The sequence below is a fragment of the Lutra lutra genome, chromosome 1 (assembly GCF_902655055.1).
Source record: "Lutra lutra chromosome 1, mLutLut1.2, whole genome shotgun sequence".
Classification (NCBI taxonomy): Eukaryota; Metazoa; Chordata; class Mammalia; order Carnivora; family Mustelidae; genus Lutra; species Lutra lutra.
Genome location: NC_062278.1, coordinates 28,077,931 through 28,099,084, shown reverse-complemented (window position 1 = coordinate 28,099,084; position 21,154 = coordinate 28,077,931). Strand labels below are relative to the sequence as shown.

Genomic DNA, 21,154 nt, shown 5'->3' with positions numbered 1-21,154 from the left:
TTTACTTCAGACTTGGTTTAGCCTCTGGTATTTATCATGTACGCTTTAGAAATGAAACAGCTCTGTGTTTCGACCTCCAGATGCTGAGTAATAAATAATTTTGATGCAATGTGATAAATGTACTTATAGGATTTTAGGAGCCAGGAAGATGTGTTGGGAAACTTAAGTATGTTGTAAGTCCCTGGTGATACAAAACTCTGTTATAAGCTCTAAATCACGAAGATCACAAAGTCATGGCATTCATTCATCCACATCTTTTAGATGATAGTTCTGCCATATGGTATGGTTAAGGAATATTAAAATTAACCTATCTCTTTAAACCCCATCTTTTTGTTATAATGAATGATGAGATCTACCATTTGACTGAATTGAAGATACCTCTTATATATGACCAGTGGTGCTAATTCTTCTGTCCTGTTTGTGGTATTGTTGCTACTTTTTCCGGAACTCATGGCTTGTTTCAGTTCATTCATCTCTAATTACCAAGTTGGAAATAGGTTTCCTTTATTTATACTTCTAAATACACACATACATTACAAAAAGAACAAAATTGTTGTGAAAACACTCATTATAAAAGTCAATAAAAAATTAAATATACCTTCTTATATACAGCAGTCTTTTGTATTACATTAGCCTTTTGTGTACTATGTATTAACTTTTCTCTTTTGAGCATAAACTAGTTGCCTTGTACAAAATCAGTTTGTTCCTGTTTATTCTTATTATATTATGCTGATCAGTACAGCTTGACCATAAAAAGTCTTTCAGGTTGGCTTTTTTACTTTTTATCTTCCCCTTAATGTTCTTGGAAACTCAGTGTCAGTGGAATGTTCTAGATAAATTCTGATTTTCTTCTGTCCCGATTCATCTACTAAATATCTTCCAAGGAGTTGTGGTACCTTTTAGTGGCAAATAGTTTATAAGAAAAAGTCTCCTAGGGGCTGTGATTGCATGTGAAAGCTGATTTTTGGGCAGAGTACTGCCACTAATATTGGATCAGTTGTAATAGTTTACGGAGGTGTAAACTGTTCATTTTTAAATGTGTGACTGTACTTCAATCTTTGCATTGTAACATAACATTTTGTTGTTAACCAGCTATTTTTTGGGATGTGGTTTCTTTGGCAATCAATGAAATCCTGTATTCACATAAGTTACTTTAAATAATTATAAGTTTGAAAAAAAAAATAATTATAAGTTTGAATCCTACTGCCTTATATCTAGTATCATGTTGAGAATAATGCTGTTAGCAAAAAGAGTATAATTTGCTTTGTCCCCATAATTAAGGGATATAGCTATATTAATTTGATATTAATCTGATAGGGCAAAACCTTTAAAATAAAGATGATATAGCATGAATGAGATCTTCTTAAGCCAAATGTTGGAAAAACTCATTGTTGTTGAGGTTTTTTTAAATTAACATAAAATTGATTAAGACACCTGAGTATTACTTATGCTTATTTAGAGTAGTTAATAACATATGTCTTGAGCAGGCAAAATGCTTTGCTAGTTCAGATGTGGGAATCAGGATTTTACAGCATGTTGCAACATGAATAAGAGCAAGAACAGCATGTGAATGCTACTGTAAGCAAAGCAGCATTATTCTTGCCATGTTTACATGTATTTAAAGTATTCTGTAGGTAAGCTTATTTTGGAGAGTTAAACCTTTTATTATTCTGATATGAATATAGGTCAACTTTTGGGTGAAGAAGTAAACACGTAGTCTCTTTAGTTAGCTGTCATAGAGTGATAGATCTCTATAACTGAGAGGAATCCTAGAATTTACCTTAGCTTTTTTCTTTCTTTCTTTTTTTTTTTTTAATAGCAAAGGGATTTAATGGTCAGGAGTAAAAGTGCAATTTGTCTCGTTTTTAATTTTTCCTGATGATTCAAAGTAATTGTTACAGAAGACGAGTCATTATGCTATTTTGTAAATATTTACTGTAGTGATTTCTTAGAAAACTTAACCTTGGTGCTGTATTCCTGTACTAAACCTTGAATTTGTTGAAACATAATACATTTTCTGTTTTATAGCACTGTCTTTGTGCATTTGAGATTTCCTTTTTTCCTAGGAAAAAAGAGTGCATTTCACTTGGTGTGTTTGCCATTGCTATATTCTTAAAGAAAACTAATGTCTACTTGAATAAAGTTAGTGTTTGATAGTGCTTTCCCACATTCACTGTCCAGAGCTTAACTAATTAAAATCCTATTTGTGGTATGTTATTTCCTACTGTGTGGCATGAAATTAATACTGTATTTTTCTTTTTTTCATGATTTTCTCCCCATTGCTTAAAGAGTTCTTGAAGCCAGCATAGCGGAAAATAAAGCATGTTTAAAGAGAACACCTACAGAAGTTTGGAGGGATTCTCGAAACCCTTATGATAGAAAAAGGCAAGACAAAGCTCCTGTTGGACTAAAGAATGTTGGCAATACTTGCTGGTTTAGTGCTGTTATTCAGGTAAGGATTTTTATGAAGATCTTACTTGGGGGTTAGCAGTGGAAAGTGGGTTGGGTTGTGTTTCAGATTGTGTACTTTAAACATAAATGCAGGCAAGGTTTGAATATGCCCTTCTGTCTAAGGAACTAATTTGTAGATTATAGGACTCCTCACTTCTCCCTTGTCCTTATCCCCAGTTTGGAGTTTTGACAGGAGAGCACTGCCTATGCCTTTCACTTATTTGGAATTAATTTCTCCTCCCTCCCTGCTAGTAGGAATTGTTGTCAGAGTGGAAAGAGTGAAAAATGTTTTTTGTATGTAATTCTCTGCAGATTTTGAGGAGATAACCAAGATATGAAATAGGATCTGAATTTATTGTTGTTGTTAATCAAATCATGTTTTTTTATATAATGGAAAATGTTATTAATAGAATTATAGTCATTTAATATAAGGAGGCATTTTGTTTGAGGAAGGTATAGACTGACATAATTCTCAAAGCATATGTGAGAATGATGTAAGAATAAATACTGATAATTAAAAGTAACACTTTTTTAAACTTAGAAGGCCTTTACGAAATGTAAATCCTTATTCTAAAATGAAAATTTTTTGTATGTATAGTTATGTATCTTAATATGCACTAGTTTTCTTGTTTTTTTAGTTCTTTTATGAGATAGGAGTATTGTCATGAATTCTTTACCATTTTCAGTTAGACATTGATAATGTTATCCATCAGATTATAAAATATTGAATTAAATGATCTCCTTAAAACAATCTATGAGTAATAACATACTCTTTATTATTAACCGTTAGGAAAATATTTTAAGTGGTGTTTTGCTGATCCTAGCTTTTGTTCTACTTTTCAAAGTTTTGGTGTTTTTTTGGGTGGGGAGGAGAATGGACTGGAAAAAATTGCTTGTTCTATTTGAAATTGAGGTAATTTTACTGATTTCTAAATTTTACCTTAATGTAGTGGCTGTTTAACTGGTAGTGTTCTAACGTAGGCTAGTATAGGGTTCTTGGGATTATTGTTACTAATATATATATTTTTAAATCACTTCTTTGAGAAATCTGGAAACCTAGAAGTGACCTCTAGCCTTGAAAAGTTTGGGTTATAATGAAGATCATTGGCTTTGGTGTGTGGAAATACGTCATACTTCAAGTTTTGGAAAATTGTGGGTGGGCAGAAAAATTTGTCAAAAGATCACTTCAGGTTTTTTTTTTTTCTTAATGTAATTTTATTGTATGCTATTTAAGTAGCATTTCATTTTCATCTCTAGCAATTAAAATTTTTTATTTTTCTCATTTTGTGAAATTATTGTTTAATTCCACAGATATCATCTGAGATATAAAAGTTTATCATCATAAATGGAATTTTTCACCTATGAAAGAAAAGTTGGGCAGGAAATCTCTGTTAGTGTTGGAAGTTTCTTATTGTATTTTCCAAGTGAATTGGAACTTGTTCAAACTATGATGTAAATGTACTGTAAAGTTTCAATTACAACATTTTCTCAGGCATGGAATTTACTTAGTTGGCAGGACTAGTGTGAAACAATTGGGACTTCTTTTCCTTATATGTACATCAGCCAATTATAGAAATTTATGTGGATAATAAGCTTCTAACAGCAAAATAGGTAGTAGGCACAGGCTACAGAGGGTATAGCTTTATACTTGTTTTACTTAGGAACTGGGACCAATATTTTGGGAGAAAAATATCAGAAAGGGAGACAATATCAGAAAGGGAGTATAAGCAAAGAGAAGATGGGACAGAGGTTGGCTTAAATAATTTTTTGGATGCTAGCAATATTGGCCTGACTATCCTAGATTGGGCGTTAACCCCTTATCTAGTCAGGAGTATTTTTATCCAGGAATTTACACCTAGAAAGGAATATTGGGGGTTGATTTTTCTCCACTAGGATATCAGTGAATGAAGTAGCTACTTAGAAGTATACTCCTCTCTTGCTAGTTTGGGGTATAATTCATAGATTCTCATGGTGACCTTTGGTACCTTTCTCATTTGGATGCCTCTGAGATGCTCAGAAGTAAGGTGTTCATCCTTCTCGGTTTGCCTTGTATAGCTCCAGTTTACTTCTATTATAGACCTACTGTGCCTATTATTAAGTCTTCAAGCTCTCTTTCATACTCAGAAGGGTTGTGAGTTGCAAGATAAAGGATATGGGTCCCTTACTCAAAAGTCATATAACTCCAGGTTCACTAAAATACGAGCATCCTGAAGGCAGAGAACACATCTTCTAGGTTCTTGTTTTATACCAATATATAATACAGTGTTGGACTATAGATGCTTTTATCACCCTAATGATGAATGGAATTGAGACGATGCTGCAGGTTTTCAAAAGATGTTAAGATACCATTTAATATATTTATTCACATTATTTGCTCTTAAATCTTAAATTTTCATAAAAGAATGTAAGTACCTAGTTCAAAAAGAAAATAAAAAATTCCACAGCAATAAAAGGCTTATAATGAAAAACAGTAGTAATCTGCCCCAAACCTCCCTGCTTCATAGTTCTGCTTCTTAATAGCAACTACAACCAGTTGTAGCTGTTTTTCCTTTTATCTTCATTTTCCTAAATGACATGCATTCCTAATGAGATAAATGTGGATTTAGTTTTGTCATTTCACTTACCCAGAATTGCCTTTCCTTTCATTCCCAACATAGTTATATCATAAGTTTAAGATAGTTGGAAGTCAGTGTTTACATTTTCTATGACTTTGTAAATATTACAGTGATTTACTGGGAGTACCCCTTGGTAATCCTTTGTTTTCCTGGTGTTGTCAGGAAAATACCTTTGTTTTCTTTATATTTTCTATATACTTATTCTTAAAATTTTCTAAATACATCTCTGTTATGGTCTTATTAATATGTTCTATATGTGTAAACATATTACTCTCTCTATTTCTCTCTCTCTTTCTGTCTTCTTACCACGGAAGTTTTCTCCGTCTCAAGTCCAAGCTGGATTCCTGTTCTTTGTGTTTTAAGCACTGATTGCTGGCTTGCCAAAGCAGGCCTGAGAGAAAGGAGATTGTGGGAAGGTTGATTGAGGATCACTTTGCAAAGTTTTACTTAATCCTCCTATTTGTAGCCCTGAATCTTTATTCCCTCTCACACACACTATGACTGATTTTTCTGACCCTAAGTCAGTTCAGTTCAATTATATCCAAAGACTAAATATCCTATATCCCACAGAAGGAGGTGGTATTTGTCTGACCTTTCTGTATTGGGAAGGACATGGGGATTTAACTGCTCTGTATACAGACTTCTGTCTTTTAATCATGCCATGTGTTTTCAGTTCCTACCTTACCTTGAACTTTTGTGATACTATTCCTTTTTTTTTTTTAATCCACTAAGGAGAATTGATCTTGCTTCTCCACAGTATCTTCATTATAAACAGTTTATATCCCTTTGCTCTCTTGTTATCACTCTTTGTTTTCCACAAGTTATTTGAAATCTCATTTCTTATAGCTTTCTGTTATTAGCAAGAGTTCAGCCAAATTCCATTTTACCAAATGCTCTTCAGAATTTTTACAAATACCTTTTAACTTTGAACTGAATGAAAGGGTACTTGTTTTCAGGGTGCATTAGTCACAAACACAATTTAGGCAGTAGTGACAATTACCCTTTCCCATCTTTCTTTAAGAAATATGTTGAACAATACTATTACAACTGTGATTGAGGATATAGAGTGTTAGTGACTTAAAAACATTAATTTCCATGATTTATTTTAATGGCTACAAGTTCTACTTTGTGTAATAGCTTATTAAGTAGTTTTAGACTGTATACCTGCTCATATTTTGCTGGAACCTGAGCCCGTCAAACCAAAACAACAGGAACAAATCAACTTTTGAAGACTATGTCACATAACACTAAAGCAGTTTGGGATTTTGAGGCTAAGGTCTGAGAGAACAGGATTTTTAGAATAAACTTCATATGTTGGGTTGATTTTATCCTTGAAGCAATTTCAGAAGTGGCCGCTGAGTGGCTGCAAAGGTAAGCAAAGTTTTGTACAGACTTGGAGTAGTAGTTAATACTTTCATTCAATTCTAGAGGGCTAGAACCTTGGATTAATGAGAACTGAAAATAGGCCAGGCTTCATAGTTTTTGAATCCCAGCGTTATCTCAGAATTGTTGGGATTAAGTTGATCTGGGATTGCAGATGGCCTCAGTTTTGCTGCCTGCCAGAAAGAAATGCAAATTCTGTTAGAAGGTAATATTACCTAGAATTTAGAATTTTCTCCACTTTTCACATAAAAATAAATGCTTAGTACTCAAATCCGTTATAGTCAGTCATACCAGGAAATAAGCTGTATCCAGGCGTATCCAGAGATTAAGCTAAAATAACCAGTAATATGAAACCTGAAATTTAGATTGTTGTAACAACTATTAATATGCTCAAGGAATTAAAAGCAAGATTGAGAATTTCAGTAGAAAAGTAAACTACTAAGAAAAAGCAAAATAGAAATTTTAGAACTGAAAAATAAAGGTGAGAAATCAATGGGTGACTTTAGCAGTACATTTGACACAATTGAAGAGAGAATTAGTCAACTGAACAATTGGTCTGAAGAACATTTTCAGACTAAAGGCATGAAATACAGATAAGAGCATGTAAGAGATACTTTGGGCTTGGTGAATAGTTCTAACATGGTGTATTTATGGTTCCAGAGGGAGAGTAAAAAGGGAACAGGGCAAAAGAAAAAAAAAAAAAAAAAAAGGATGACTGAAGAGATTCCTGAGAATATTCCAAATCTAATAAATGAGATCAAGCCACAGATTCTGGAAGCAGTAGGAATCAAGTAGCATAAATATAAGGAATACTATGCCAAGGCACATCATAATAAAATGGAGAAAACGATAGACAAAGAGAAAATCCTAAAAGTAGTAAGGTGGAAAAGATGTACAGGCATACCTTGAAGATTACCTGGGTTTTGTTCCATACCATCACAATAAAGTGAATCTCTTAGCAAAATGCAGCAAATGCATTTTTTGGTTTCTCAGTGCATATAAAAGTTATGTTTACACTATTGGGTGTACAGTAGCATTACATTAAAAAAACAATGTATATGCCTTAATTAAAAGATAATTTATTGGGTCTTATTTCAATATTGATGGCTTCTAACTGACTAGGATGATGTGTGCAGAAGGTTAGGGTAGTTGTGGCAATTTCTTAAAATAAAATGGTAGTGAAGTTTGCCACATCAGTTGAATCTTCCTTTCACTTGAACACTTAGGGGCCATTGTAGGGTTATTAACTGGTCTAATTTCAGTATTACTGTGTCCCAAGAAATAGCGAGGCCTGAGGAGGAGAGAGATAAAGGAATGGACAGTTGGTGGAACAGTCAAACAGTTAACAACATTACTGCTTAAGTTTGCTGTCTTTTGGGGCATGATTTGTGGAGCCCCACAACAATTACATTAGTAACATCAAAAATCCCTGATCATTGATCACCATAACAAATATAGTAATAGTGAAAAATTACCAAAATGTGACATAGAGACACAAAATGAATAAGTGCTATTGGAAAAATGGTGCTGGTTGACTTTCTTGATACAGGGTTGCCATAAAACTTCAATTTGTAGAAAACACCATATCTGTAAGACATGTCAAAGTGAAGCACAGTAAAACAAGATATGCCTGTATTACCTCTAGAAAGAAACAGAACTTGACTAACAGCTAGCTGACTTGTCAATCAATAGAAATTCTGTCATTAAAGTGCTAGAAAAAATAACTGGCTATCTAGAATTCTCCAACCAGCAAAAATTGTACAGAAATGAAGAAAAACAATTTTTACTGTAACAGAAGCTAAATACTTCATCACCAGCAGACCTACACCTGAAGAAATTCTGATTTTTCAGGAAGGTATTCAGGAAGGAAGAAAATGTTTTCCAATGGGAGTTTAGAGCAAAGAGGTAGGATTGGGATTATCCTATTTTGTCATTTTTCTCTTTCCTATTTGAATTTCTCCTAAAAGCAGTAAGTTAATAAATTACACAAGAAGATCAACATTTTTGTTAAAATAGGCTTCTAGGGGCACCTGGGTGGCTCAGTGGGTTAAAGCCTCTGCCTTCAGCTCTGGTCATGATCCTGGGGTCCTGGGATCGAGCCCCGCATCGGGCTCTCTGCTAAACAGGGAGCCTGCTTCCTCCTCTCTCTCTCTCTGCCTGCCTCTCTGCCTACTTGTGATCTCTCTCTGTCAAATAAATAAATAAAATCTTAAAAAAAAAAAAAATAGGCTTCTATTAGATGATCTGGCCCACCTGTACTCTAGTACAAGTGTTCAGAGCACTTTTGAGCTAGGCTAAGCTAAGCTATGATGTTTGGTAGGTTAGGAGTATAAAATGCATTTTCAGCTTAATGATATTTTAAACTTGGGGTGGGTTTATCTAGATGTAACCCCATTGTAAATCAAGATCTGAATTGCTAGTCTTGTTCTTCTTGAAATTTGCCATTGATTCTTTGATGTACTTCAGAGTTTTCTGTGGCACCTTTTATCTTTGTTGAGAGACTTCTTAGGTACTTTTTAAAATTCCACCATTACTCCGATACACAGCTATGTTTGAAAGCACATGCTTCTCGGCTCTTTTTTCATTTTGACTGCATATTCTCCACTTTCCATACTATTGTTATTTTGTCAGAGATTCAATATGTTTTATTTTTCTGTGGCCTGTCTTCCTTGTGTCTGCACGTAGTGGATGCTTCATAAATTTTTATTAAGTGAATAAATGGATTATCTCATGTATTCATATTGTTTAGTTAAATACTTACAGGTTGCAAGATAACCAAAATATTTTTCTATAGTTTCCGTTACCAGCTTTATGATATTCCTTTCATATTTAGGTCTTTAAAGCACGTCCATATCTATATAGATCTGTATTTGATTCTCTTTCTTTATATATAGTGGGCCAGTTTTCCCAACACCCAGCTCCTAAACAAAACCTTGTTTTATCATTGATTTGTGGCATTACCTTTATCTTCTATCATATTGGCTCACACAGCTTTGCTAAGACCTTGTACATTATTGCCTCCTGTACAGTGATTTTCAAGGTTTATAATTGTGACTCCCAGAAAGGAATACGTATTACATTGTAAAGCACTTGACACATATATGTATGTGTAAAATATATACAGTGAAAATTTTGCAAGCAGTATTCTGTGGTGCATTTACTATGCATGACATGCTTTAATATTTTCAATTGTATTTTATTTCATTTTTTTTTAAACGGATATTCACCATGATGACAATGAATTACAAGCTATAGATTAAAAAACAGTTCTAGAAAGCCTTTCCATGGGCATCTTTCGTATGCTGTCATACTCTGTGAGATCAATATTATTGTATGTTGGAGTCAAATTTCTATTATTATAATATGTGTGTCCTTTCTAGACTGTTGTGTCTCCATGAGCATAGAGATAATACATAATTTCTTTATGTCTTTGTCACTTAGCAACTAGCCCATAAATATATTTGTACTATATTTTTGTAGAATTGATACCTCAAGATAACTCAATAAACATGTCTAAAAAGTTCTAGACTTTGCATTTGTCCACCTTTTTTTTTTTTTTTGAGGAAACTGTTTATTAAGCACCTAAAGAAAGACAGCCTTTAATAATATCATATACAGTAGATATTTTGAATTGTCCACATAACATTTTCTGCTTTCCAGTACAATAAGTATTGTTAGTGATCAAGAATAGTGTGTTAATATATAAGAAATTTGACGTTTTCTTTGGGAGCTAATAGGTCTTGTGCTAGTGGCAACAATCGTCTAAGTAGTATAGTCAAAAATAAATCTCTGAGACCAGTCATATTTTTATGGTTTTGTTAGTAGAATTTTCTCTTAGTTTTTTTTAAATTGTTGTTCTTTTTCAGTCATTATTCAATCTTTTGGAATTTAGAAGATTAGTTCTGAATTACAAGCCTCCGTCAAATGCTCAAGATTTACCCCGAAACCAAAAGGTAAAATTATGAAAGATTTTTAAGCAGAATATGGAAAAAAAAAAATATATATATATATATATATATACATATATATCTCATCCTGTTCTTTTATTTGTGCTTGACTTGGGGGTACTTTGTCTCTTCAAATCTGGAACTGTTAAATTTGGATATCAACCCATTAATCTCAGTTACTACAGTAACTTTCTATTCTTCATCAGTATATTATAAACATGAATTTTTTTCTTCACATGTGTGTCAGTAATATGTCAGTTTTTTTGTGTCACTTTAGTAATTGCTTTTTTCTTTTTTTGGGGCTGTCAAATTTCAGTAAACTTTATAGGTTTTAATTTATAAATCAAGGTCTTTCTTCAGTTGCCTCCTGAAAAATTTAATGGGAATAAAAATTTTTTTCAACTATTTGTATAGATGAGCCTTTTAAAAGATTAGTTTTGTGCTGGTTGTCTTTGCAGTGCAAATCTATAACTTCTATTTTGTAAGTTAATGCCGTTAGGCAATATAATGTGACAGAGTGCACAGATAATCTGGGCTAGATTGCCTGGGTGTTCTGGCTGTGGACCTAGGGTTTGACCTGTCTATTTAGTTTCCTTATCTGAAAGCTGTAAATAATAATAGTTTTTATTTTATAGAGTCATGAGGATTAAATGACGTAAAACATACAAAGGGTTTAGAAGTGCCTAGTACGCAGTACGTGCCTCAGATGATGTTACTTACTGTATTCATATTAGCTTTTCAAAGAAGGACTGATGCAGAAATTTATACTTAGTGAGAAAAGTTAATTATGGAGATGATGTATATAAATGTTTAGGGCTTTAGGTACCTTGTCATAAAGAAATTGTAGCCCTAAAGGGGACTGGTTTCACAAAGATGTTAAAATTTTAGGTTTCAGTAAAGTGGTGAACTTTGTGTGACATAACTGTAAGAATGATACATAATTAAATCATGTTTTTTTTTAAATATTTATTTATTTGACAGAGAGAGAGAGAGAGATCACAAGTAGGCAGAGAGGCAGGCAGAGAGAGGGGCGGGGGGAAGCAGGCTCCCTGCTGAGCAGAGAGCCCGATGTGGGGCTCGATCCCAGGACCCTGAGATCATGACCTGAGCCAAAGGCAGAGGCCCAACCCACTGAGCCACCCAGGCGCCCCTCATGTTTTTCTTTTAATGTGTAATTTGAAAACCACTTGTTCTACAAACATGGAACATTTATAATACAAGCTAGTGGGAATGTAACAATTTATAGCTTGCTTTTGCTATAATCTCTGAGCTAGAAAGCATCAGGCTGGTAAACAAGCCATTTTCGAAAAGGGAGTCAACATCACTTGACAGCCCCATGACAGACCTTCAGAGAAATTAAGCAAAGCCCCTTCACTCATTACATTTTTCCATGAAACTTTTTGGACTATTGCTTCTCTTTATTGCAGCTTGTTAATAATCACTGTCTCTCTTCTGATATCTCAGTTGAAGTAGATTTATAATTTATATGACATTATTTGGAAATAGTGCTTCTAATTATATATTCATATGTATCTTGACCTTTTCTTTTTTGTTTCTGGATTTTAGTGCTTTACAAAGTTAATTTATTTTATTCTTTAAAATGTTGAGTAAGACCAAGTCAATTTTATATTTCTATTTAAAAAATAATTGTGATGTCCATTCTTACATAACAGAGCTAGTTTTAAGATTGTTCAGCTGATTACTAGGAAAATATATAAATCCAATCTTCAACACCTTTCTGGAGAAATTTGTTTTCTTGTAGTGGAAGGGGCAGCATGTCCAGGGGTCCCTTCAAGTTAAGGAGTCAAAAGGATCTCTACTTCCATTCTGAAAAGGATACTTATTTAGAAGAAATCTGTGCAGTTTTATAAAAGATGGTTCCATAGATGAGGTTATTCTTTAATCTGGCATGGTGGCATCAATACATGCTATAACTTGACATTTCTAAACAAACAGGTGTGACCTAGAGTAGCTATCAGCCACTGATTGGTGCTACATTCAACTGAGGTGATAAAAGACACAGGTTTTTGAAAAGGTATTAATGTGACTTCTTGCCACTTATCATTTAATAATAAATTTATATGCAACTAACGTAATGTTTACTGCTACACTGAGTTTGAAAAATAATGTGCTAAGATATAGAATACTGTGGGGATCACTTTGGTCAGATCACAGGGATGTCATTTGCATGCATTGCTAATTAGGATTTTTTTTTAAGATTTTTTTTTTTTAAGATTTTATTTATTTATTTATTAGAGAGAGCACAAGCACAGGCAGACAGGGGCAGCAGAGGCAGAGGGACAAGCAGGCTCCCCGCTGAGCAAGGAGCCCGATGTGGGACTTGATCCCAGGACGCTAGGATCATGACCTGAGCCGAAGGTAGCCGCTTAACTAACTGAGCCACCCAGGCGTCCCTTAAAGATATTTTTTATCAGTAGGTGAATCAGTCATGAATATTACATACATATTGAGTGAGAAAAGAGATGTAGTTTTTGAAGTCAGTTGGTATTTTAGGTAGGCTTGGTTATTTTAGAGGTTGAAACTAATTTTATACATAAATACTTATCGTGCTTTTTGTAATTTTAATGTCTAGGAGAATTGCGAGGTTACTAGAAATTTACAGATGGGTTCTCACTGTAAATACCTCATCCCTCCCTAAACTCCCACACATAGTGTCTTTTCTCTTAAAAAGTCACAAACTGATGACAAAATATGTTAAATGTTGAGTAAACAAAGATGCATAAGTTCATAATAGAGGTAATGTCCATATAAATAGCTAAAGCCTTATTACTCATAAATTTATATTAATTAAAGTCTCGATTTAAGGGCAGATATTTTCAAATAAACAATATTTCCACACTTTCCACTACTCATAGATGAGAAGCATATGAACAGGGAGAATGTTGAATACCAGTGAGCAAATACTTGAAGGAGTTTTGAATTTTACACATAAGGGCATTTTGGAATTTTTTTTTTTTTAGCTATGAATAAAGTAACAAGATTGGATTTATAAGTTTCAGTAAATCTTAAAGGATTCAAAGCATACAAAGTATGTTTTCTGACCACAGTGTAATTAAGATGGAATTTGACAACAGAAAGGTATTTAGAAAGCAGAGGCTTTAACCCACTGAACCACCCAGGTGCCCCACACACAAAGAATTTTAATCCAAAAAATAATTCTCAGAAATATCCCAAATTTCCTGAGAAAAATTTCTCTTTTATCACCACAGCTACATCAGTGCAGTTTCTTGAGGCATTCCTTTCTAAGGAACAAGGATGAAATATATGGCTTTTGAAAAATAAATGAATTTCTGCTGAGAAGCATATTGGAAAAGTAATATAATATAATATATATATAAGACAATAAGACATTTTGGCTCTCAGCCAATTTCCATGGCTAGAAAATATTTTTGAATTTCAAAAGGCAAAACTGTAATTGATGTTAAATGCAGCTCCTGAATATTCTGGGGACAACTGTTTCTACATTGATTATATTATTTTGGACAGCAAATATACACATATACATATACACCTGTACAGTTTTATGATGTTGAGAATACCAACCATATATACTCTTGGAAATGTTTTTTCTAATATTTAAATAGACATATAAGCTTTATCTGTTAAAATTGTTATTGCAAGAGCTAACTATAGTAAGAACTGCTTGTTTTTTACCATAAATTATTTCACTGAGGTGTCCCTCTTGCTTTAAAATAAATTGTTCATGATTGATAATATTGGGTTGTTGGTTTTTCTGAAGGGTTTGGTGAGATCAGATGTTCGTAAGAATTGAATGCCTGCTTTGTGTAGCAGAAAGTTGCGGAAGAAATACAGAAGTTCTTGTGTTTGAGAAGTTTACAGTCTTATTGAGAAACAAAAGTTGAGATTTCAAAGGAAAGCTTGAAGGATGATACATTAGTTTAATATTAGTATCTACTCTAATTACTTATTAGACTAATATTATCTGATAATTCAGGTCATCCCACAAAAGTACCAGGTGGTGATTCATTGCTGAGTGGAAGACATTCGTTTTAACAGATGTGGAGTGTGAAGGAATCATTGACTTGGCAGGGTCTGGGAAAGCTTCATGGAGGAGGAGGGCTCTTTGTTTAAATGGCCTTATTGAGGAAAAGTCCTTAAAACAGTGCCTGGCACCAAGTTAGCACTCATTGAATGTTGGCTGTTGTTATTACTGTCCACAGCAGCTGGGCTTTGCTGAATGGAAAGGATTATAATAAATAGACTTGAATGAGGAGAGGATATTCTTGGCTGGGTAATAACGTGATTAGCTATGAAAATGTGGCGTTTGTGCTGAAATTGTGAGCTAAGCCTAATCCTCTGCTGTTTTCACCCTGGAGCCCTTTGAGTGTCCTGGGTCACAGCATTCTTCTTTAATTTTGATGTAGGGGTACTGGACTCCTCCCTAATTGATATTAGTTACATTTTTGGTCTATTAGAATGAATATCTGTTAACCAGTAAAGATTTTATTAATCTTCACTTAAGGTTTTGCCCCCCCAATAGGAGCATCGGAATTTGCCTTTTATGCGTGAGCTGCGGTATCTATTTGCACTTCTTGTTGGTACTAAAAGGAAATATGTTGATCCATCAAGAGCAGTTGAAATTCTTAAGGACGCTTTCAAATCAAATGACTCCCAGCAGGTAGCTCTTTTGTACTTACTTATTAACATTTGTGTTTTATTTAATCTGATCCTTCCTTAAGCAGTTTTTTCAGAGACACATGAGAATTGAAGAATTCAATTTGTTATTATTATTATTTATTATTATTATTCAATTGTTATTCCTCTTTATTAAAAATAAGTTGTAGCCCTTTAAAACATTGTTTATTTGGAAGATTTACTTTAAAGTTAAGAAAAAAGTAACAGTGTTCTTGAAAAGTGTTAAGATAAATGAAACTGTAATTTATATTGTGATAGAAATTAATTAGTGAAAACATTGGATAAAATTAGGAATGTTCACCAATGTTAGTTATAAATCTTCACGAATGTGTGATAAACCCAAGGCCAGTGTAGTATACATGGTTTTGGTATCCCTATTTTTGTTGGCATCAAGTAGTTTCCTTAATTACAGAGAACTCTGAACTGCATTAACTTTGTTATTGTTGCTTTTATTTTCCAATCTTTGTATAGATCTCATGTTAAGATCCTTACCTTAATTACATCTTCAAAGACTCATATTCTAAATAAGATTACATTGTGAGGTCCCAGGTGGACATATATTTTGGCGGGCCACTATTTAACCCAGTACAGTTGGTATGGATATTTATAACTGGATTTTTGTGCTGAGCTTAGTTGTCTTTAACTATATGGCTTTGGAACAATTTCCTTAAGTTTCTTAGATCCAAGTATCAACATTTAAAAAAAATTTATTTAAGCCTTTTATTTATTTATTTGACAGAGTGAGAGAGCACAAATGGGGAGCATTAGAGGGATAGGAAGAAGCAGTCTCCCTGCTGAGCAGGGAGCCTGATTCTGGGCTTGATCCCAGGACCCTGGGATGATGACCTGAGTGGAAGGCAGATGATTAACCATCTGAGCCACCCAGGCACCCCAAGTTTCAACATTTTGCATTTTAAAGGTCAATGGATTGACCCAGCTGCTCTTTAGAAAACTTCTAGCTAGAAAAATATATGATAGTAGATTTGTTTAATACTTGGGGGTTTTTGATAAATAAAGGCGATTGTTTACACTGATTCATCTGTCTTTGATGAACCAGTCTTAGTAGGATTGGTTTATTTTTTTCTCCTTAGGTTTTGGGTGAAACAGTTTTCTGTGTTCTACCTCACATTACTGAAAGAATTATAGTAGTTGATGAATACAGCTGCCACTGTCTATTCCTGTTTTTCCATGTTAGGGGAACTAGCACTGAAGGAAGGGATGGCAAAGGGTGATGTAAGTGCTAGTTCTGAATGGAGAATTCATTTGAAGGTCATGATATGGTAGACTCAATAGTCAGGGAGTCAGTGATTAATTAGACGAAACCTTCCAGTTTAACATACCTTAGTAAAAGTGGATGTGGCTGAAAAAGTTGTGTGTAAAAGTTGAATTAAGAAAATGAATTGCTGGGGCGCCTGGGTGGCTCAGTGGGTTAAAGCCTCTGCTTTAAAACCTCTGGGATCGAGCACCCCATTGGGCTCTCTGCTCAGCAGGGAGCCTGCTTCCTCCTCTCTCTCTGACTGCCTCTCTGCCTACTTGTGATCTCTGTCTGTCAAATAAATAAATAAAATCTTAAAAAAAAAAAAGAAAATGAATTGCTGAAAAACGTGTCTTCCTTCTAAGAAACCAGTAATAATCTTTAAATAATGAAGAACTCTTTGGTAATGTGGCTCCTTTATTTTATAAGATTTGTTAGAGAACTCTTTCGGGAGTAATAATTATTTTTAAAAATCTCATTTGTAAATTAGAATTTATATATTTGTGTATGTATATAAAATATTGTGTATATTATATATAACATAATAAATTTATGTTTATTTTCCCATAGCGAAACCTAATCACTGTGATTATCGATATGATGCTTATTTTTGTCAGATACTGATTTTATTCTCTGGTTAGGTTAAGAATATTTCTTGTATTTGATATTGATATTGAATATTTCTTGTATTTGAAACATTTCGTATGATATTTTTGTGAGGAGTCACTAATTTATGTTTGAGGTGACTGGCTGTAAGTTTTATGTTGCAGTATTTAGAATTTTTATTAGTAGGCTGAAATATCAACAAGACTTATTTTTCTTTCCACAGCAAGATGTGAGTGAGTTTACACACAAATTATTAGATTGGTTAGAAGATGCCTTCCAAATGAAAGCTGAAGAAGAGACGTAAGTTACCATGAAATTTAGTGATGGGGTTTTAGGAGATTGATAAATAACACTCATTTTTTTTTCCCCTTTTATGTCTTTGTTTATGTCTATCAGTGTCTGTGGATAAACAGAAAACCGAGAGATGTTTGGGAACCCAGATGTTACCTGTATTGACAAGTTGTTTGAAGTTTGTGGACTAAATGCTGCGTAGCTTTAGAGTTCTATTGTAAGATTAAAATCTTGCCAGAAAGATCTAAAGAGCAACCCCTAAAAGGGCTAATTCCATATGCCCAGTTCTTTTCCTTGGACTCACTAGTCTCTTTTTCATGAAGAAGAATGGGTTAGCAGTAGGGCAGGATACCAGGAATGTTCCTTCTGATGAAGTCCTTTCAGGTGGAATCACAAAGACAAGGATAATGAAGTTTCTCCTTAACATTTCCTAGCTTTTTATTTTCTGTCCATCGGGTTGAACAAACAAGACTTTGGTTATTCAAAAGAAATTGTACACTTTCAGGATGGTCCTACTCCCATTCCTATGAGGCCACTCTCCTAAGACCAACCACTGGTTCCTTTGTGTATCTTTATGAAACGTTGGTAGATCATTTAGGATTTGCCACTATAGACGCTTTGGTCCAACAAGATGCAGGTAAAAGACCTGCCTAGAAGGTCTTCCTTCTACCTAGAAGACAGGTGGAAATCCAAGGCTAAAAATTCTCTCCCTTCCCTTTTTTATTTTTTTTTTTTTTTTTTTTTTTTTTTTTTTTTTTTTTTTTTTTAAAGATTTTATTTATTTATTTGACAGAGAGAAATCACAAGTAGGCAGAGAGGCAGGCAGAGAGAGAGGAGGAAGCAGGCTCCCCGCTGAGGAGAAAGCCCGATGTGGGGCTCGAACCCAGGACCTGGGATCATGACCTGAGCCGAAGGCAGCGGCTTAACCCACTGAGCCACCCAGGCGCCCCATACCTTTTTTTATTTTTAAATTACAGCTAGCTTTACTGTTCAGGAAAAACATTATAAAAGGCCTGCAATGAGACTAAAGTAAAAAATCTTATACAGTGTTAACCTACTTATACAGTGTTAATCAGTAAAAGATACCCTCAAATATTAATAGAGATTTCTTCCTTTCATTTTCCATTCTCGGGGGAAGTAAGTTCCCATATTATATTCCCTTGTTGTTGTTGTTTTTTTGTTTGTTTGTTTGTTTTTGTTTGTTTTCCGGAGAGAGAGGGACAGCAGAAGGAGGGACAAAGGGAGGGAGAGAATCTTAAGCAGGCTCCATGCTCAATGCCAAGGGTCTGATTCTTTGGGGCACTGGGTGGCTTAGTCGGTTAAGTGTCTGACTCTGGATTTCAGCTCAGGTCATGATCTCAGGTTCCTGAGATCCAGCCCCTTGTCAGGCTCTTTCCTTTGCATTTGCCAGTGCACACTCTATCTCTCAAATAAAAAAAAATAAATAAAAAAATCAGACACTTAACCGACTGAGCTTCTCAGGGCCCCTTCCCTTGATCTTTTAAGGTAAAGCCCAAAGAAATTTTATATTTGAAAATCTGGTTTGTTTTTTTTTTACCTCTGTGGGTGCAGGCTAATAAAAAATAAGAGTCACTTCTGAGTTTCTGAGTTTGTTCAGTCTCAGGTACAGGCATGTGATTTCTGTGCCTGCATAGAGCTGGGGTCCTGCAGCCGGTTCCCTCACGTGGCTGTGTATAGCGCCTTCAGTCCTTTGGATGCTCAGTTTCATGTGCTTGAATTCTAGATTTCAGAGGGTTATTAGGACCCATGTGGGCAACACTGAATTGTTTCTTACCTTTGAAACTTTAGAACTAAAGCAAAACTTCAATCCTTTAGCTCTCAGTCCAGCTATATAATACTCCTGGAACATTGTGCAGTCTAGACTCAAGTTGTTGCCAAAGTCTGTAGCAGAAATTTTAGGATATGTTGTACACAGCAAATCACTGGTTTTCATTCTGCCTGGATGCCTGTCACTGAGGGCCAATTGCTTGCCAACCATTATACGTGAACTTAAACGAAGTTGGGAGAAATCTCTGAAGAGGTTAATTATGGTGCTAAATCTACAGTGTTTGAGGGAAAAAGTTCTATTTTGGTAAATTTTGCCTTAAGAGGAGGTTATTTGAAAGCTGTTTCCTTCTTGGCATGTTTAGAAGTTTGTGATGCTGACGGCTCTGGTCCTCAGCTTCTATCTTGTCCACCGAAAGTTTCAGTTGCATTTTCCTTAATAGCTTCTTCAGTTTGTGGCTCTGAGTGTTACACTGAGTGACTTACTTTTGTGCCCCAGTGGTTGTGCCCGTTGCTTTTTGCTGTGGAATTGCTTAGGCCTGGGAGACTCACCTCTTACGTTAGTTTCTTGCTTCTCTCCACGTGAGCTTCTTTCTTCATGTTACTTTCATCTGGAAAATCTCCCCATCAGATTCTGGCATGAATCTGCTGTTGCTGCTTATGAAAGCTGAGTCCCCAGCATCCAGCTTTTGTGTGTTCTAGGCCTAGAGTGTATTTCCTCCTGCTGCACTTTTTCCTGGGTGGGATATGCCTCTAAAGTTCACACACATCTGTATTTTTTTATTCTTTTTGGAAGGTTTGGCTGAATTTTTAAGTTTAACCTGCTTCTTAGCCTCTATCTCATGCAGAGCCAGCCCAGTTTGATGGATGCATGTCTTTTCTTCCTGTCCTTGAGGTTTGTTTTCTGGCCTTTCCACTTGTTTTTCTCTAAGTGCCGCCTCCTCTGATACTGTCTTGATAGGTTGCTTATGATGAGAACTAGTGATTCACTAATGAAAGTTGTCCACACTGGTTTCTCTCCAGTACAGCTCATGTCCCTCGTGTCTTTCCTTAGAGTTCTCATACCAAAAATCCATTGCCTGAGTTTCCTTAGAGTATGAATAATATCTGTATCCTCATCTGTGGTAATGGAGTCTTTGAGGTTCTCTCAGTAATTCTGTGAATGTTTTACTGAAATCCCTAATTCATCCTCTCAGATCTATCCAGATATTCTAGAAGTACTTCATTTAGTTTATCCTGTTCAGTACATGACCCCCAATTGCTTTTTATCTGTAGCCTCAGTAGAGTGCCTAAATCCTTCTTTCTGAGGGGGCCATTTTATTCTGATTTTGGAGATCTTACTTATTATTTATATAAATAATAATAATAATATATTATACATAATATATTATTATTTATATACTTGTTAATTTTCTTTGGGTTCTGGTCACCTCTTCTGATATAGTAAATAACAGATTATCTCCCTTTTTTTCTCACACTGTTTTAAAAGAAGCTAGAACTTTTCCATTCCAGTTCATCTGAAATCTTAAGTTATTTGAAATATGCTCTCCTTGTTCATTTCCCCATCATTTTCTGTCTGATCTTTACTGTTTGTGGAGCTAAACTGTCTTTGAATCTCTGTGCTCTCCCCATTTAGAACAGAGCTTTCCAATTTGTATGCCATGGATAGCCAGATTATGGATCGTGGCAATATTGATCCTATTTCTGTGATCATGAGAAAGTATATCTTTTTATCTCAAAGTTCTCTGCATATTATATATATACCAATGGTATTAAAAATACTGGGAAGCTCTGTCCCAGAGCACTCTAGTTTGCTCTGTCAACTGCCTTAGACCTTTGTACTCCTTCGGTGCCAACCTAATTCCCAAGGGCTAAAGATGTCCCTGATAAAAATTTTCTGTAGTGATTTCTTTCAGCCTTTGATATTTGTGTCAATTTATCTTTACTACTGCTTTCATGTAAGTGGTGGGTCTCTCATTTCTTTCCTTTTTTTTTTTTTTTTTAAAGATTTCATTTATTTATTTGTCAGAGAGAGAGAGAGCGCGCGCGCGAGAGCACAAGCAGGCAGAGTGGCAAGCAGAGGCAGACATAGAAGCAGGCTCCCCACTGAACAAGGAACCTGATGCAGGATTTTTTTTTTCTTT

The 21,154-nt window shown here is 34.7% G+C and overlaps 1 protein-coding gene across 6 annotated transcripts in view; it reads left to right on the top strand.

Annotated features, from left to right (window-relative positions):
* USP25 (ubiquitin specific peptidase 25) overlaps nucleotides 1–21,154 on the top strand; it is a 131,074-nt gene that overhangs the window by 46,691 nt on the left and 63,229 nt on the right. For all 6 annotated transcript variants that reach the window (XM_047721900.1, XM_047721895.1, XM_047721884.1 and 3 more), the window contains 4 exons: nucleotides 2,290–2,452; nucleotides 10,316–10,402; nucleotides 14,919–15,056; nucleotides 17,158–17,234. In XM_047721900.1, coding sequence (XP_047577856.1) covers nucleotides 2,290–2,452; nucleotides 10,316–10,402; nucleotides 14,919–15,056; nucleotides 17,158–17,234 — 465 coding nt within the window. The remainder of the gene's footprint in view (nucleotides 1–2,289; nucleotides 2,453–10,315; nucleotides 10,403–14,918; nucleotides 15,057–17,157; nucleotides 17,235–21,154) is intronic.